A 17,395-nucleotide genomic window follows, 5' to 3' on the forward strand; every position below is an offset into this window, starting at 1 on the left:
GTTCCCCCCTCCCCCCCCCCAAACTCCTCCTGCAGCTGGAGGCTTGAGCCCCCTGCCTCCAGGGTCCCAGGGCCCTAAAATATATGCACTTGTGCAGCAAACAGATCCCTTTTAAAACCCTAAAATAATTTGAAAAGAAGAGTACATTCCAGAGAATAAGAAATTAAGCCTGCAAGGAAAAAATTTTCACTATTATAAGAGGACCCCCAAGCTGATTTAATGACAGTTTAAAATATATGGCAAATAAAGGTAAGAGATAAGAACTGGGATTCAGCAACCTAGCTTTGCAAAATACTGAACAGCTAAAGGTCAGTCTCAGAGAACTGGTTGCCTTACCGTAACTTGTTCTACCAATACTGTATCCTACCCCCTTCTTCCACCCATGTTGCAGGCATTAAGAAGCATATATACTCATGTTGAAAACTCTTTATTGATAACAAGAATATCTAGGCATTCAGGAAGTAAAGCAGGCTGCTAAACAGCACCAAAAAACCCTTGTATTATGAGAAGATTTTTTGAAGAGTCGACTTGTTTTTACCTAGCATAATGAAGGCTGACAGAGGATGACTGCTCTGTGTCAAGTATATTAAGGTTGGAGATAAAGAACTTTTTAAGCTAAAGGACAACGTTGGAAGAAAAACAGATAGGTATAAATTGACCATGAGCACACTGAGGCTGACAATAAAAAATATTTCTAATGATCAGAGGAATGATGATCCAGGACACTCTTCAAACAATAGTACGCAGGCAAAAAAACCCCTATTCCTAAGATGGAGCTTGATGAGTTTCTGAAAGAGGCAACGTGACACATCTACTGACTAGAGCAAGGGACTGGAGTAGATGATACAGGTGTCCCCTTCCTGTCCTGTTACTAAAGTAATCTTCACTTAAACACATTTGACATTTTAATTGGACTAACACTAATCTTATTTGTCAGTATTTTCACTGGAAGATTTTCCAGGAGATTAAACGTCCCTCTATGCTCCAAAGAGCATACGATGGTTGCGTGGTTAGTAAGCTTGTGCGAAGCAGCTAGTATTCGCTTTGGATTTGGCCGATTCATGGGCAAGTGATTTGATGCAGTGATTTGAATCGCTGTCCCGAATCAATTCGGCTGAATCTGATTCAGAGATTTGGCCGATAACGAATCGGCCTCCGAATCAAACAGGCCCCATCCCCAACCCCTGCTCTCCCAGCTCTGTCAATGGCAGCCCCGCCCAGCCCCATCATCTCAGCTCTTTTTAAAAAAAGCTCCGCACTCACCAGCTGCTGCCAGGTGGGGGGGCAGTCCCTGCTGCCCCCCACTACCCTGTGCTGTGTGGGGGGCTCTGCCACAAACCCCCAGGACCCCCGACAGCTGCAGCCGGTGAGTGTGGGGGCTTTTTTTTTTTTTTTTTTTTAAGAGCAGGGACACTGGGGCCAGGCGGGGCAGCCATTGACAGGGCTGGGAGAACGGGTGGGAGTCAGGGGTGCTCGGGAGGGCTGGGGGCATAGGCAGGGGATGGGGCCTGGCAGGGAACCCCCCATGGTCCCCTCCCCACTCCTCTAGCCCTCCTTCACCCCCTACTTACTGGCACAGAGTGCAGGTCCACCTCCCTGCAGCGGCGAGCAGGGCCTGACTGAATCTCTGAAGCTCTCCAAACTGATTTGAAACTATGAAACTATGATTTGGAGAGCTTCAAATTAATTCAGACTTTTTTATTGGTTTCACGATTTGATTTGGATTCAGAGATTTGGCTGCTGAATCGGGCCGAATCTCCTCCAAATCAAATCAGCACCCAAAGCTTTGCACACCCCTAATGGTTAGATGCTATACAAATTAGACTCTACTGAAGTTAAACAAACTAATTTCATCGCCCTGAAGAGTTCTAGCCTTACTATTTGCTCCCCCTAGTAAAAGTCAGATTGTACATTTGAGGCTAGAAGCTTTAAACGTTGTGGACCCAACTCTTGGAAAGAGAGTTGCAACAGATAAGACTGCAAAGAGTGACAACAGGAATCAAAACCAACACAAATAAGTGATTGATGAAAATTCTGTATAAATACAAGGTTTTGCCCTGAAATGTAGAAAAACAGGGCTGGAAAGAAACTCAGGAGGCCTTCTAGTCCAGCCCCCTGCTCAAGGCAGGATCATCCCTGAAGGTAATGATTACATCAGTACTATGAAAAACACCTATAAAATATGCTTATTTAATGACAAACTTTAAAATATGAAGAGGGAATTATTTTTGTGTTCTGGGCCCCACTATTTCAGGGGCGGAGGGGAAGTAAGGTTGGAATTCAGACCATTCTTTTGGGACTGAATTTAACAGTTGCTTATTAAAGCAAGTTTTTACTCAAACACCACCCCAAGTTTCTCCCCAGCTACCTCATTAGATTTAAACTGACTGAAGGAATTAAACACATTGCACATTGGTGGGTATTACAGTAAATTTTCTTTAAAACTTAATGTTTTTAAAATGTTAATTTATTAGGAATTTTCTTTATTCCTTAATCTGCTAAAAAGTGGCACCATGTCAAAAGACTTTATACACCGTTTTATTAATTTCCACAGGCCTGCTGAGAACTTGCCTATTTGTGCAGTAATGTTCAGACGCTAATGGTCAACCCCTCACTAGTAGGGGATTCAGAAATGTTTACAGAAATATCTAATGACTGGTTACTGTTAAACGTAAGTGAATATTAAATAGCTGTAGTTCATATTAAAACATTTCCCAGACAAAGGATCTTTAGTTTGATACAGCAACTACTTGAAATGATGCCTGCTTTAAGACTTAACACATGACTGTCAGAATGACTAAATGTAAGCCTAGGTGCTGTATTTGTGTCAAGTCAACTCAATGTTTGACAATAATCTAAACATATCCCTCAACCATCTCATTTGTGTCAAATCCACAAATACGCTAACCCAGACAGTCAAGCAGCCACACTGAAGTTGCAAACAAAAAACTGAACAAAACTGGCTGGCAAGCGTGAAGAACAAAATAATAAAATTGCAAGTGCTTGGAGGCTTCATCTTAATTTGTCACCCCTGTTCTCTCCCATCCCCCAAGACAGGGACCATTGTTTTGTAGATCATCTAAATGGCAGATTAATGTCATCCAGTTGTTCAGCCAACCTCTATTCCAGCCAAATTTATCATTGCAACTCTTGGACAGGAAACACATGCACAACACTCAGATCCCGGAGCTACAGCATTTTACAAATGCAAAACAATCTTTTCATTCAACACCCATTATATAAGCCAATTTAAAAAAACTCTTTAAAAAATAAAAATAGAAAAACATCCAATTTTGAGGACTCATATTCATTGTAACTTTAGTATCACTGCAATAAATGGAATTTCCTCTGAAACTTGGTAGTTTGGAAGATTTAAATTAATTTACTAGATTGAAACTTCATGGTTTTTGCCACAAAAAGAACACTGAGCAAGAAGATTAGCACGGGGGAAATAACCTGACAAGGTTTTGACTTGCATCAGCGTAACAAGAATACGATGAATTCCGTAGTGACACTTAGGAATTTCATCAGGTAACACGGTGTGTCTCCACATTACTAGAACAACCACAGCTGCTAAATAGGAACGGTGGAGTTGTTTGCAGCGCAAGAGGAAGTGCGCAGAGGTTACATTCCACTGCGTTCAACAAACTAAGACAGAGAATTACAAGTTCCATTTAAAGAAACAGATTATGTCAGGAGATTAAAATCTGTTCTAGTATTTATCCTGTAAAGCAGAGGTGTCAAATGCACAGCCCATGAGCTGGCAGCCATGTAATTTTGCCCTGGGGGCTCGTAGAGGGATGGAGAATTCAGGGACAGGGCTCACTCCTGAAATCTGGGGCACAGAACCCCGCTGCAGAGGGGCTGAATGATGGCTATGTTACCCACTGTGCTAATGCTCACCCCATCCTGCCACCACATCCAGATCTGACTGCAGAGAGCCCCAGAGTCTGGATCCAGCACAGGGCAAGGCGAGTTTGACACCCCTGCTCCAGAGCGAGTACTGAGTGGAGAATGTGTGGGCTCTTCAATTCTAACACAAGACACAGAAATCAGCTTTATGTCTGCCTCTTCCTTTCTCCCCTTTTGATTGCAGTTATCCCTTGCAAGTTTTTGTCCCTTCCATTCACTCCCACTGTTATGTCCTGGCATAAATTTATGCTATTTCAAAATTACAAAAGGAAACTTACACAACACTTCCCAGAGACGAGCCTATGAACTCCACTTCATCAACCTCCTGGATACAAAAAATCATGGACTAAATATAGACATTGGATTTATGACACATTATAACCTGCCTGACATCTGACTCCCCAGGTATCTCTCCACTTTCATCCCCCTTCTCTCTCTCTCCCCCCGCCCCGCCTGTCTCTTACCCATTGACTCCTCAATCTACATTTTCACTGACTACCTGTCTTGTATGCATACCAGCCCAGCCGCTGGCTTCTTTACTTCTCATTCCATCCAGGAAGAGCACATACCAACTGCTGAAACTTCCTTAGCCTGACGAAGGGTTTTTGAACCCGAAAGCTTGCTTAATAACTATTCTCCAACTATTTGGGTTGGTCTAATAAAAGATATCAGATTCACCCGAGGAACTTTGTCTGCTGTTTCAAACAGTCTTCTCCGCTCCTGCTTCTCCTAGTTAACAAAGTAAATGAGCAAGACTATCATCCACCTAGAAAGGGAGAAGAAAGCAATCCAAGAACATTAATATTTTAGTTTCTTCCATCCATCTGAATGGAAGGATAGATCATAGACAGTGTGTGTGAAGCTGTGACAGATAAAATACTATTGTGGTCAGGCCCATGTCATTCTTAAAGTGCATATTCCAGAAATGACCCAAGTCTTCATAGTAAAACCATCTCCATCCTTTCCCCACCCAAGCTCTTCTGTGCACTATAATTACATATAAGGAAGGGACTAGATGCATTATTATTATTATTTTGTTAAACCTTTCAGTGTCTGCCTTCTTCTGGCCCACTCTGGTTCACAATACACTAGTGAACCATTTAAGCACAGCAGTATATCAAGATGGGCTCACTGATATAATTAAATACAGAGATAAACGGGGGCGGGGGAGGAAAATCACCCATAACTAGCCAAAAATTACAAAAATGTATTTCAAAGCTTCAACATTTCTAGCGGCAGTCTCTTTTCAAACGTTGCACAGGTTTACAGAACCAGAACGAAACAGCTAATATGGGGAGGCAGGGAGACTACTGAGGCAACTTCTCTCTCTCTTTTTTATTGTTTTGCTGCTTGGTTAAAGAGTTGAGGGAAATATTTCCCCCAGCTTCCCCTACATTATTCCACAGCCAAGTACATCTCAGTTTCAGGAAGTTGTTCTTGATGTTCAGCCTAGTTTCCCCTGGCAAATATCATCCAGTTAAAACTAACAGGGCCCCCTTTTATTCCTCTATGTCCTTCACATATTTTTACAGTGTTCTCTGGTCCTTTACCAAGATCATACTTTTTAAATATTTGAATTTCTCTTATAGTTCTTCACTATAAATTCTTTCAATTTGTCATAATTGTTCGGGTTCAGCACTTGAGTGCAAAACCGCAATATTTAAAAGTACGCAAGCACCGCAAGTTACTCCATGACCCAACACACGCAACAAAAAATCTGACTGGTTATCACTGATGTCTCATTAACTCCTATCTAGTTGCTGCTTTGTCTACATTAGAAAAATTTGTATGGATTTTTTGCACCAATTAACCCCTATAGCAATAACAAGGGATCATAAACTATAAGCAGGGGAAGGCATTTTCTTCTCTCCCGTCCCCTGAAGTGTTTAACCCTGCACAAAGTATTTGTTTTCCAGAACTTTTTCCTCTCCAATCTAATATCCATCTCAGAGTTTCACTGAAATTTTCCAAGATCTCATTTTCGTTGGGGTCTTTTCATCTCTCCCATAATTATGCTATCTACAAAACTCTAAAATAAAGTTTTCCAGTGGACTCCTCTTGTAGGCCAGAGAGTTTTCCCAACAGCAAAATAAAAACTTCCTTCTGAACAAAACGTCCTATACCCTAGAACACCGAGCGAACATGCACACATTTAACACGCGCCCTTTTATTGTACTTCACTAACAGCTCAACTGTATACTCACTGAAATAGTTAAGATTTTTTATGCTGTGCATGGACATTCTTCATCATCTGAAAGTTAACAAAGGCCAGTGTAATTGATAATGTCATCAAAATACACCGCGTAATCACTCTGTGATTAGTCAAGGACGCACTGCAGAGTAGGAGTTTTGAAGAGATGGGAGCCCAGGAAGGGTGGCTGTGCCTTAAGGAAACGATCCTTCGGGCGCAGAGGGAGATGATCCCGAAGCGAGGAAAAAGAGGGAAAGGGGCCAGGAGGCTTCCATGGCTGACCAGAGAAATCCAGGGTAGCCTGTGGACTAAAAGGGGAGCATATAAAAAGTGGAAACGGGGAGAGATTACCGAAGAGGAGTATACCTCCTCTGTTCGCACTTGTAGGGAGGCAGTTAGACGGGCCAAAGCTACCACGGAGCCGAGGATGGCATCCCAAGTTAAGGATAACAAAAAATTGTTTTTTAGATATATAGGGAGTAAAAGGAAGGCCCACGGTGGAATAGGACCCCTACTAAATGGGCAGAAGCAATTGGTGACAGATAGAGGGGACAAGGCTGAGCTCCTCAACGAGTTCTTTGCCTCAGTGTTCCTAAGCGAGGGGCACGACAAGTCTCTCACTGGGGTTGTAGAGAGGCAGCAGCAAGGCACCAGACTGCCATGCGTAAACCCTGAGATGGTGCAGAGTCACTTGGAAGAACTGGATGCCTTTAAGTCAGCAGGCCCGGATGAGCTCCATCCGAGGGTACTGAAGGCACTGGCCGACATCATTGCACAGCCACTGGCGGGAATATTTGAACACTCGTGGCACACGGGCCAAGTCCCGGAGGACTGGAAAAGGGCCAATGTGGTCCCCATTTTCAAGGAGAGAAAGGAGGACCCAGGTAACTATAGGCCAGTCAGTCTCACCTCCATCCTAGGCAAAGTCTTCGAAAAAATTATCAAGGCTCACATTTGCGAGAGCCCGGCAGGGCAAATTATGCTGAGGGGAAACCAGCACAGGTTCATACCAGGTAGATCATGCCTGACTAATCTAGTCTCTTTTTATGACCAGGTTACAAAACGCCTGGACGCAGGAGTAGGGGTTGATGTCGTTTACTTAGACTTCAGGAAGGCCTTCGATATGGTATCCCACCCCATACTGGTGAACAAGTTAAGAGGCTGTGACTTGGATGACTAAGCAGTCCGGCGGGTGGCGAACTGGCTAGAGGGTCGCACCCAGAGAGTCGTAGTGGATGGGTCGGCTTCAACCTGGAAGGGTGTGGGCAGTGGGGTCCCGCAGGGCTCAGTCCTTGGACTGATACTCTTCAATGTCTTCATCAGCGACTTGGACGAGGGAGTGAAGTGTACTCTGTCCAAGTTTGCGGATGACACAAAACTGTGGGGAGAAGTAGACACGCCAGAGGGCAGGGAACAACTACAAGCAGACCTGGACAGGTTGGACATATGGGCAGAAAACAACAGAATGCAATTCAACAAGGAGAAATGCAAAGTGCTGCACCTAGGGAGGAAAAATGTCCAGCACACTTACTGCCTAAGGAATGACCTGCTGGGTGGCACGGAAGCGGAAAGGGATCTTGGAGTCCTAGTGGACTCCAAGATGAACATGAGCCGGCAGTGTGACGAAGCCATCAGAAAACCCAATGGCACTTTATCATGCATCAGCAGATGCATGACGAATAGGTCCAAGGAGGTGATACTTCCCCTCTATAGGGCGCTGGTCAGACTGCAGTTGGAGTACTGCGTTCAATTTTGGGCGCCACACTTCAAGAGGGATGTGGATAATCTGGAGAGGGTCCAGAGAAGGGCCAGTCATATGGTTAAGGGCTTGCAGGCCAAGCCCTACGAGGAGAGACTGGGGCACGTGGACCTCTTCAGCCTCCGCAAGAGAAGGAGGAGAGGCGACCTTGTGGCTGCCTATAAGTTCATCACGGGGGCACAGAAGGGAATTGGTGAGGCTTTATTCACCAAGGCGCCCCCAGGGGTTACAAGAAATAATGGCCACAAGCTAGCAGAGAGCAGATTTAGATTGGACATTAGGAAGAACTTCTTCACAGTTCGAGTGGCCAAGGTCTGGAATGGGCTCCCAAGGGAGGTGGTGCTCTCCCCTACCCTGGGCGTCTTCAGGAGGAGGTTAGATAAGCATCTAGCTGGGGTCATCTCAACCCAGCACTCTTTCCTGCCTATGCAGGGGGTCGGACTTGATGATCTATTGAGGTCCCTTCTGACCCTAGCATCTATGAATCTATGTGTGCAGCCACAGCATGTATGGGGCCAGGAATGGAGCCTGCCAGTTTGGAGAACAGCATGTGGCTGGTAAGTTGCAGGGTGGGGGGAGGAGAAGGAAGGTTGGGGGCAGGGGGAGATTGAGGCCTCCATGTGAGGAAAGGAGTGGGACAGGTACTGCCCAGCCAGGGTGGTGAATTTGACCCCACTGGCAGTGGGACAGAGCCACAGGTGGCTTGCCCGGGGGCATGTGGAGGTGGCTCCCCACCACAGCATGCACACCCAAGGGAGGTTTGGGGGGCATGTGCCCCCCTCCCCCGATTTGTGCACCAGGGCAAGGGTGGGCTGCCCACTGATGACTCAGGGCTGGGGACTGCGCCAGGCTGTGCTCAGGGCAGGCGGGCAGCAGCGCCTGGAGAGGGGCCCTGGAGGGGCCCCAGCAAATTTTGGGGTGGCTGCAGCCCACCCTGTAGCCCCCCCTCCCAGCACTGCTGCCAACACCCTGAGTGCAGCCCCATCCCAGCCCTCCTGCCAGGAAAAGGCCCCAGCCCTGAGCCTGCAGTGGGCAGCCCACCTCCACCCTGTGCACAAATCCAGGGGGCACATGCCCCCCGTGCCTCCCCCGGGGTGCACGCAGTGGCAGGGAGCCAAGCTTGCCACGCCTCCTAGACGAGCTGTCCACACCTCTGCCCCACTCCCAGGGTCCCATGCACTGCCCTGGCTGGGAAGTGCCTGCCCCACCTTACTCCCTCCCTCACCATGGGGGGGGGCCTCAATCTGCCTCCCCCACATCCCTTCCTTCCTCCACACCCTTTTTCCCCCCACCACAGACTTACTGGCTGGACGCTGCTCGCCATGCTGTCAGGCTGCATATCGGCTATTGGATCAGTACTGGCCAATGCGGCTGGTAAATAATCGGCCATCAGTATCAGCCAAAAAATCTTTATCGGTGCACCCCTATTTTTTTGTATTTTTATTTTCAGGGACTAAAGAGCAGTGTTCCTCCACCTTGCTAAATGCTGAAGGAGATACCACTCTACCTTGGCTGATTAAATAACTTACTTTAGCATTTGTTCTCATGCTCCTATCTACTGGCAGTGATTATTCTACCCACCAGAATTAACACACCACACACACTTAAATATTTCCTACATTTTTCCATGTCAGAAAGGAAAGCAGTTTTACTGACAAAAGAACAAACACCCCCCACAATTCTCCTTATTCACAAGAATCATAATGTCTTACAGAAAACTAAATTTTGTCATTGTGCCGATTTACTGAGGATGTGAAAAACCCGTCTGGGATTCATGCAGAAAAAGAGAGACTGGTCAGTTTTTATAATGGGCGAATGTTACTGTACAGTTAAGCAATGAGTGGCATTGATATATATTCAAATTATCTTTTCCAACAGTATAGGGAATATTGTGAGAATGCTATCCAGGTTAGAAATCAGCATGAATGTTCAACTTCATCCTCAGACAAAGTATGCACACAATTACAGGTGCAGTAATATGATATTTAAATGAGCACTGAAATTTGCGATTAAAATGGAATATAAAAATTCATTACACATTTTCTTCTAGTTCTCATATTTAGCACAAAACCCTTCCAAAAGACAAGCAAGTCTTCCATGTTATGAAGACTATTTAACAACTTTTGGAATTTTTCTGAGAAGTAACATTTTCAAGTTTTCTCATGTTTTTGCACTTTACTGGTCAAATAATCAGCTGCCACAAATGGTCAGCTTTGCTCTCACTCTCACATACACAGAGCAGCACTTTTAAGTGCCCTATATCTGGTCTAAGTGAAGCACCTAGTGGTTTAAAAGTGCCCATATCAAGACACACAAAAGAGGCCTATATCTAAACAAGTGTGTACTCAGCAGTTTACAAAGATCATTAACGTTTCTCACTCCAAAATTCAGACACAGTGACCGTGGTCTGGGTGGTTTAGTCAGGGATGATCCTGCCTTGAGCAGCAGAGCTGGACTAGTTAGATGACCTTGTGAGGTCCCTTCCACCCCTACTTTCCTTATGAGCCTTATGATGACCAAGTTTGGAAAGTTTATGCCAAAGAGTTAATCTTCATATTTGATATAACCCAACTTGTGCTTAGACAGGATGAAAAAAGAACAGTTAATATTTTAATGTCTTTATTTTGGTTCCCTACCTGAAAGCAACAGAAGAAGACATATGCAAAATCAGAAACTAACATCCTCTATACCAGTGGTTTTCAACGTTTTTTTCATTTGTGGCTCCCTAAAAAAATTTGAATGGAAGTGCAGACCCCTTTGCAAACTTTGAATGGAGGTACAGACCCCCTTGAATCGTAAGTGTAAGTATTCACATACTTTTGACTGATCATAATCATCTTTCATGGACCCCTTAGACATAGTCTGCGATCCCCAGGTGTCTTGCAGACCACAGATCGAAAACCACTGCTCTACACCGAATGCAACAGTTACACTCTACACACACAACTAGCAAACAAAAGGGAAGTCACAATGAGGTGTTTTGAGACAGGTGCAGGAAGGAGAGGGTGTGTGACAAAGGGAAGATGTTAGTGTTGCATCAGAGAAGAGGATGGAAGGAAAAATAGATTTAGGCATTTGAAACAGCATAGAGTTCTTCAGCTCCAAAGCAGTAGTTCAGGAACCAACCAAGTCACTAGTGCTAACTGATGTCTTGTATTAAACAGAAGTGTTGCCTCAGCTCTTCCCACTCCGCTCAGTCCCGCGCATTTCAGCAGAGGCCAATAGAAAAGGGCACAGAACCCATTCAGCCCAGTGTTCAAGCACTGCCACTACCCCAGGGTGGTCCTAATGCGCAACTAGAGTGCTTAATTACGTGTCAAAAAAACCTCTATCTTGCACGCAAACACGCACACCTGAGTTTGTGAATGAGTCAATTTTATCTTGTACACCACTGAACAGCACATGGAGTAATATAATAAGAACAAGGTCTCTCTCCCCACAGATTGCTGCACTTCTACATACTTGGACAATTAAGATAAAGAAAACCTAGATCAGGGCAGGCCTCACTCTCAGACACAGTCTGTCTTATCACAAAGTGGTAAGATCATTTTGTTAAGCTCGTTATTTATATATCTAGTAACAAAGAACAAAAACTAAGCATAACCTTTAAAAAACTGATATTCCCTCATGAATCCCAATCACCCAATAGATGCGTTTATAATGCTGTCTAAAGCATTAGTGCAAGTCCACAAACATACTAGGAACAGCGAGGAAATGCACTTTGGATCATGCTCCTCCAAAACAAAGGTTAAAAGGCATGACAAATAGGTAGGCCACCAGTGTGCATATAAGCTACTTACACAGAACCAAAATTAATTCCAAAGTTTCATTTCACTCCAAACTCAGAGTATTTTCAATAGAAAGGCATGAATACGCTTTGCAGGAATGTTATTGTTATTTTGAATTACCTTAATTCTGCAAGGCCTGTTACACATACAAACTGAAATATGTTCTGTTCTACAAAACAATAAAACCCCAACGTGCAACCATTACTTTACTCCTGGAAAATGTTATTTGAATACTGTAGCTTCAGTTTATTAATGCCAAGGATGACAAATATTTCCAAAAACTACAGCTGTCAAACCACTAGAGAGTACCCTAGTCTCAATTTGGGAACACCCAACTTCCTAGTTACGTCGGAGTATGATCTAATCCAACTGGAGGGGAAATCATAACACACCGACACTTTAGACTATACTTGAATAACTCTGTCTCTCTCATCCTCCCCGATCCCTATTCCTTGCTCATGTAGCTAGCAGGTGGGTTATATATTTTGTCTTGTTACCCTTTTGCAGAGGCCTGGTTTATGTTAGAGTTTTGTCAACATCCAGACACAGAGGGACCACAACCTGATAAAACCTCAGATTTGTAATGGAGTTACATTTCCTCCTCCAGCAACATTAACACCATCATGCCACCATATGGCAGCAAATGAAAAGCAAGCATGGAGAGGGCTGGCAGTCACACTAGCCTTTGACAGTGTGATAAGTGACACTTGACACTCTTTCCTATCGCAAAGTTAATGATTTTGGGTGTGGTTTGTAAGGATTTTTCTCTCTGGTGGGTTGCCTACAGGTTTGTTTGCTCCGTCACCAATTTTAAGCACCTGTTGTTGTTGCTTCTGATATCTTGATTACTGAAAACAAAAATACATTGCAAGTGACAAAAAAATTGATGGCCATTTCTATGCGCAGCCACACTACTTCCTACCTGCCAAGCCTCTTTAAAACTAGATACCGGCATGAGTCATGATGCAACAGAGAACAACTCTCTTATGGCACTGTCTGGCTGAGAGAGGACTCTATGAGCTTTACTTATCTCCTTTACTCCCAGCTGTCAGCCAGCAGTCGCTCCACCTGCTGCCATACTGGATTCTCCCTCACAAACACCATACAGAACAAAGCAGACTGCAACTATAGTGCTGATGCTGGACTTGCTAAGGTCGAGCCTTGTTGTGAGACATTCCCAATACCCCTCCAGATTCCTAAAGGCAGATTCAATAGCCATTCAGCACCTGCTCACTTGGGTATTGAGTTTGTTTGCTACCGTCCAGACTTCCAGTGTATGGCTACCCAAGTCAGGGAAACAAAGGGTAAGAGGCATCTCCCAAAATATAGGCAGCGGCAAATCCAGGGGCGTGCAGTAGTGCTCCTTTCGACTCCTATTCCACCCAAAGTTTAAAAAAAGTTTCCTGGCAGTGGCAGTGCATTTCTATTCAGGCAGCAGAGATGGAGTCCACTAATTTCACGGCTCATTATAATCTGCCTGATTCCTTCTCAACTCTTCATTCCACAAGTGTTAACAACCATCTCTCCTTGTTTAAAGGTCTTAAAATTCCACTAGGTTAAGCAATTATTTCTTCTGCAATTCTGTTGTCTGCTCCTGGTAATGTAGCACCTAGTCCACAGCCCTGCAGGCTTTTTTCAACTCTAGCCAAAAACATTAACTCAGGTGTGGAAATAATTTGCAATGAAGCATTGGACGCACCATCAAGATGCTCTGGAAGGCTTATGTTTGGTTTATGAAATCGGAAAAAGATGCATGCTTAACTCTAATGACTACAGAATTTGAGTACATTTTGCCTAGTTTGTTGAGTTTTTAATACACAACATGGCAAATTACACATAGTAAATAATGCCCATTTCAATAAAGTTAGATTGACTTTTGCGTCCATCTTAAACTGAAAAATATTTCTCAAGCAAATCCCGGGACGTCATTCTCCCGTTGTACTCGACCTTGGTGAGGCTGCAGCTGGAATACTGCGTCCAGTTTTGGGCTCCGCAATTCAAAAAGGATGTGGAGAAGCTTGAGGGAGTCCAGAGGAGAGCCATGCGCATGATCAGAGGTCAGGAAAACAGACCTTACAATGGGAGGCTGAGAGCCATGGGACTCTTCAACCTAGAAAAGTGCAGGCTCAGGGGTGATCTGGTGGCCACCTATAAGTTTATCAGGGGTGACCACCAGTATCTGGGGGAACGTCTCTTCACCAGAGCACCCCAAGGGATGACAAGATCAAATGGTCACAAACTCTGCCACAACCGATTCAAGCTACACATAAGGAAGAACTTCTTTACTGTCCAAGCCCCCAAGGTTTGGAATAGACTGCCACCAGAGGCAGTTCGAGCGCCCACTGTGAACACCTTCAAGACACGTTTGGATGCTTATCTTGCTGGGATCATAGGATCCCTGCTGACTTCCTGCCCATGGGGCAAGGGGATGAACTCAATGATCCTCTGGAGTCCCTTCCAGCCCGAATGACTATGAAATCTATGAAATATGGCCCTAGACTCCTAGCATATTAGTAAAGCTTCTAATTTCTTTTTACCTGGAGAAATAAATGTGTGTATTGTGTTACATGTTACCATGCACCACACCATCTGCACCCCTCTTTTCTAAAATCCTAGATCCACCTATGACTATAGGCAAAGCTTCCTGGATGTGGTGGTCAGGGAAAGTCCTGGACGTAACTTTTAGGACAGACCCATGTGTTCAAATGAGTGCATCAGGCATCATTCCTGACCCACAGTTTTTAATATCAGTTAACCATTCCCTGTAATCTAACAGGACTTGCATCACAATGGAAAAGCACCACTTTCTATGGTCCTACCTGGAGGCTGGGTGTATACAAATGAGTCCTGTGTCTTATCCCTTTGCTGCAATCAGAGGGCTCTCACAAAGTGAGGATCTGTATTTTTCCTCCACATCATCAAGGAGGATGCATATGATACTTCTGCACATTTGGATGATAACAGCCCTAACCATGGACTCCCACCTCAAGGGGCACATCCCCACATGCAGGGGTACGCTCTTGCAGCAGCAAAAAAAAGTAGCAGCACAAATACGTGCCACTACTTTTTGTCATTTCATGTTGGTACGGGGCAAAATGCCCCACTTCAGGGAAACGCCTCCTCCCGGCTCCGTGTCCTGGAGGAGCCAGGGTGGAACTAGAGGAGACGACACTCTAACAATCAGCCAGAGCGTCTCCCGGGAGGACCGAGGCTCCATATCTGCCAGAGTACACTCCGGTGGCAGCCACCGTGCTGCTTTTTTTGCAATTTTTTTTTTTTTGATACTGGGATTTCCCAGTAGCAAATTTTGCCCCCACGGTGCCAATTTGCAGCATGGAACATGTTTTAGTGGGCTGGGTACGCAGTTTGTGGTGCTGCAAAAAGATTTGTAGCACCACAAACCATACCTGCCTGCACATCTGGACTGGGCCAAACAGATTTCCCATAGAACAGTAACAATGTAGGGTCATCAGCTGCCACAGTGCAACTGCCACCTACTTTTGGACCAGCAGAGCTGTTGGGTCAGCGCTGGAAGACAAGAGCAAGCTCAGCACATGGCTTGAGAAATGCTGGCTTCCATATGCACGTTCAGCTGCCACTGTTGACCATCCCAGAACAGCAATATAGGAAGCCCATGCTAGTTTCCCAAGCCCAGAAACAGCATTTAGTGATGTCCAGATGGCCAATCAGCCTGCACTTGCTATCCATTTATTGAAAAGACCATTCATTCCCTTCATCTGACCCATCTGCCTCCTTGCCAGACCAGTTCCAGGTCAGGCAGAGCAAATATGAGAGCCTTTCCAGGCCTAATTAGCAGGAAACACTCCATCACCTCTTTGGCATCCAGGCTGATGGCAGGGAAAAAAACATGTGGGACTGTAAGTATTCAAAAATGGTGAGGGACATAAGGGGGAAACAGCACTGAGGGACAGGTGCTCATAATTCCTCAGTATAAAATCAGCATCTCATAATGCAGCGCACACACTCTCCTCCTTTTTCCTCTGAAGGCACAAGGCCTTTTAGTTCAGCTATGCCAGAAACCAGGTTATTCTTTTATTAGCCCCTCTTTAACATCTGAGATATTTAATTCACTTTGTCAACAACTCTTCTGTCTCAATTTGTACCAACTGAAACATAACAAAAATTTTAAGAATTCATAAAAATATCACAAATTATCACTTATAATATCATTGAGAGAGAGCAATTCTACTTGGTATCGGCACACCTCCAGAGCCTAAAGCCACTGTCTCTTAGCTTCTCAATGGACATAAATTGCAAGTATCCAAACTCCGCTGTCATTATCTTTTGCTTTTAGGAAAGAAAAACAAGCTGTTCTATAAGAGACACGCACTGGGCGACCGCACTGAGCTGAGCAGCTCTCCCACAACGGCACGTACGAGCAAAGAAAAACCTAGACAGGCTTGTTCCTCGAACTTAAGAGCTGTCTTTTACTTGGTCAGCCTATAGGTCCGTCTTGCCAAGTCTCACGGGTCAGAGAGACAGGCAGCAGATGCTGAAAGGCAGAGTGAACAGGGTCTGACTGGGTTTTCCCCCCCCCACCGCTCCTCTCTCACTTGCAGCCGCCAGCATTTAAAGTCCAGGACGCTCTAGTTTAGTGGCCGAGCGCCTCGCTCCCGAGCCCAACAGCTACCGATGCCCTTTTTCTCCAAGAACGCGTGGGATCCCTCTCTGGACCCAGCTTCACCGTCAGCCTCCACAACACCCGGAGCCAAGGAGCGACACACTTCCATCCACCGCGTGAAAGACAACTGATTTTTGCTAGTTTTAAGTTTCCTGCCTACTCGTCTCAGTTTTGTGACCCCTCTTTCTCCTACCCAGAGAGAAACGGGGTCAAATAATAAAATCCCTACGTCCTTTTTTTTCGCCGTTAAACCCTGACCACACGCCTCCTTTCTAAAGGGAACAAGCCAGACCTTTTTAGCTTCTCCTCCTAGGGAAGCCCCTCCATGGCTGCTGAGCATCCTCGCCGCCCTTCTCCAGGGCTCCTCGAGCGTCGGGGCTGGGGGGAGGCACCGTGGATTTCGAAACGGGGCGTCACGACCCTTTTTATGTCGTTTGCAACCCCCTTCTCGACAACAACTAACGCTCCCCTTGCGTTTCTCTCCTGCGATATCTACTTTACCAATCCTTTTTCAGACCAGGCTTCAAAGGTGCTCAGCCTTGCCCCCCTGAGGGGCCGGGGCTTCACCCGCCCTGCGGCGAGGGAAGCGGGGCTGAAGGAGATGAGGGGAGCGGGCAGGAGCCCCTTGGGGGTCGGCAGTTTGGCAGGGGGCGGGAATGGCGGCGTTTCCCGAGCCCGGGGGCCGAGGCTGAAGGGTGCTGGCGCCCGGGACCACCTCTGCCCCGAGCGAGGCGTGTTTCCCGGGGCTGTGGGAGCGCGGGAGCCTGGCCGGGCCTGCGGCAAGAGGGGCGCGGGGCCGGTACCTGCGTCAGGGAGAAGCGGGCGGCCATGCTGTTTCCATCACGCCCGGCCGGGCCGCCCCGCCCCAAATCCCGCCCCGCGACGACTTCCCGGCCCGGCCCCAAGCCCCGCCCTCGGCGGCTTCCTGGCCCCGCCCCCGGATGTCCTCGGCCTCGCCCGCGTTCCATCACGTGTCCCGTTCCCGCGCGTTCCTGGCCCTGCTCGCGCTGCGCCGTCCTCGTGCCGCGCCCGGAGCCGCGGGGCTGGTTTCTAGCGCCCTCCTTCCAGGGGCCTCATTGGGCTGCTCGCACCCCGGGCTTGCA

At 46.2% G+C, this 17,395-nt stretch overlaps 1 protein-coding gene across 3 annotated transcripts in view; it reads right to left on the reverse strand.

The window, feature by feature from the left end:
* The window catches only part of EPS15 (epidermal growth factor receptor pathway substrate 15), a 96,810-nt gene extending 79,631 nt beyond the window's left edge, over nucleotides 1–17,179 (reverse strand). For 2 of the 3 annotated variants that reach the window (XM_059727825.1, XM_059727826.1), the window contains exon 1: nucleotides 16,585–16,647. In XM_059727825.1, coding sequence (XP_059583808.1) covers nucleotides 16,585–16,632 — 48 coding nt within the window. In that variant the 5' untranslated portion in view covers nucleotides 16,633–16,647. Of the gene's footprint in view, nucleotides 1–16,584; nucleotides 16,648–17,095 lie in introns of those variants that run through there. The other variant, XM_014598698.3, reaches the window with a different exon arrangement.
* Between the last annotated feature and the right edge of the window lie 216 nt (nucleotides 17,180–17,395).

This window comes from Alligator mississippiensis, chromosome 5 (genome assembly GCF_030867095.1).
Source record: "Alligator mississippiensis isolate rAllMis1 chromosome 5, rAllMis1, whole genome shotgun sequence".
Classification (NCBI taxonomy): Eukaryota; Metazoa; Chordata; order Crocodylia; family Alligatoridae; genus Alligator; species Alligator mississippiensis.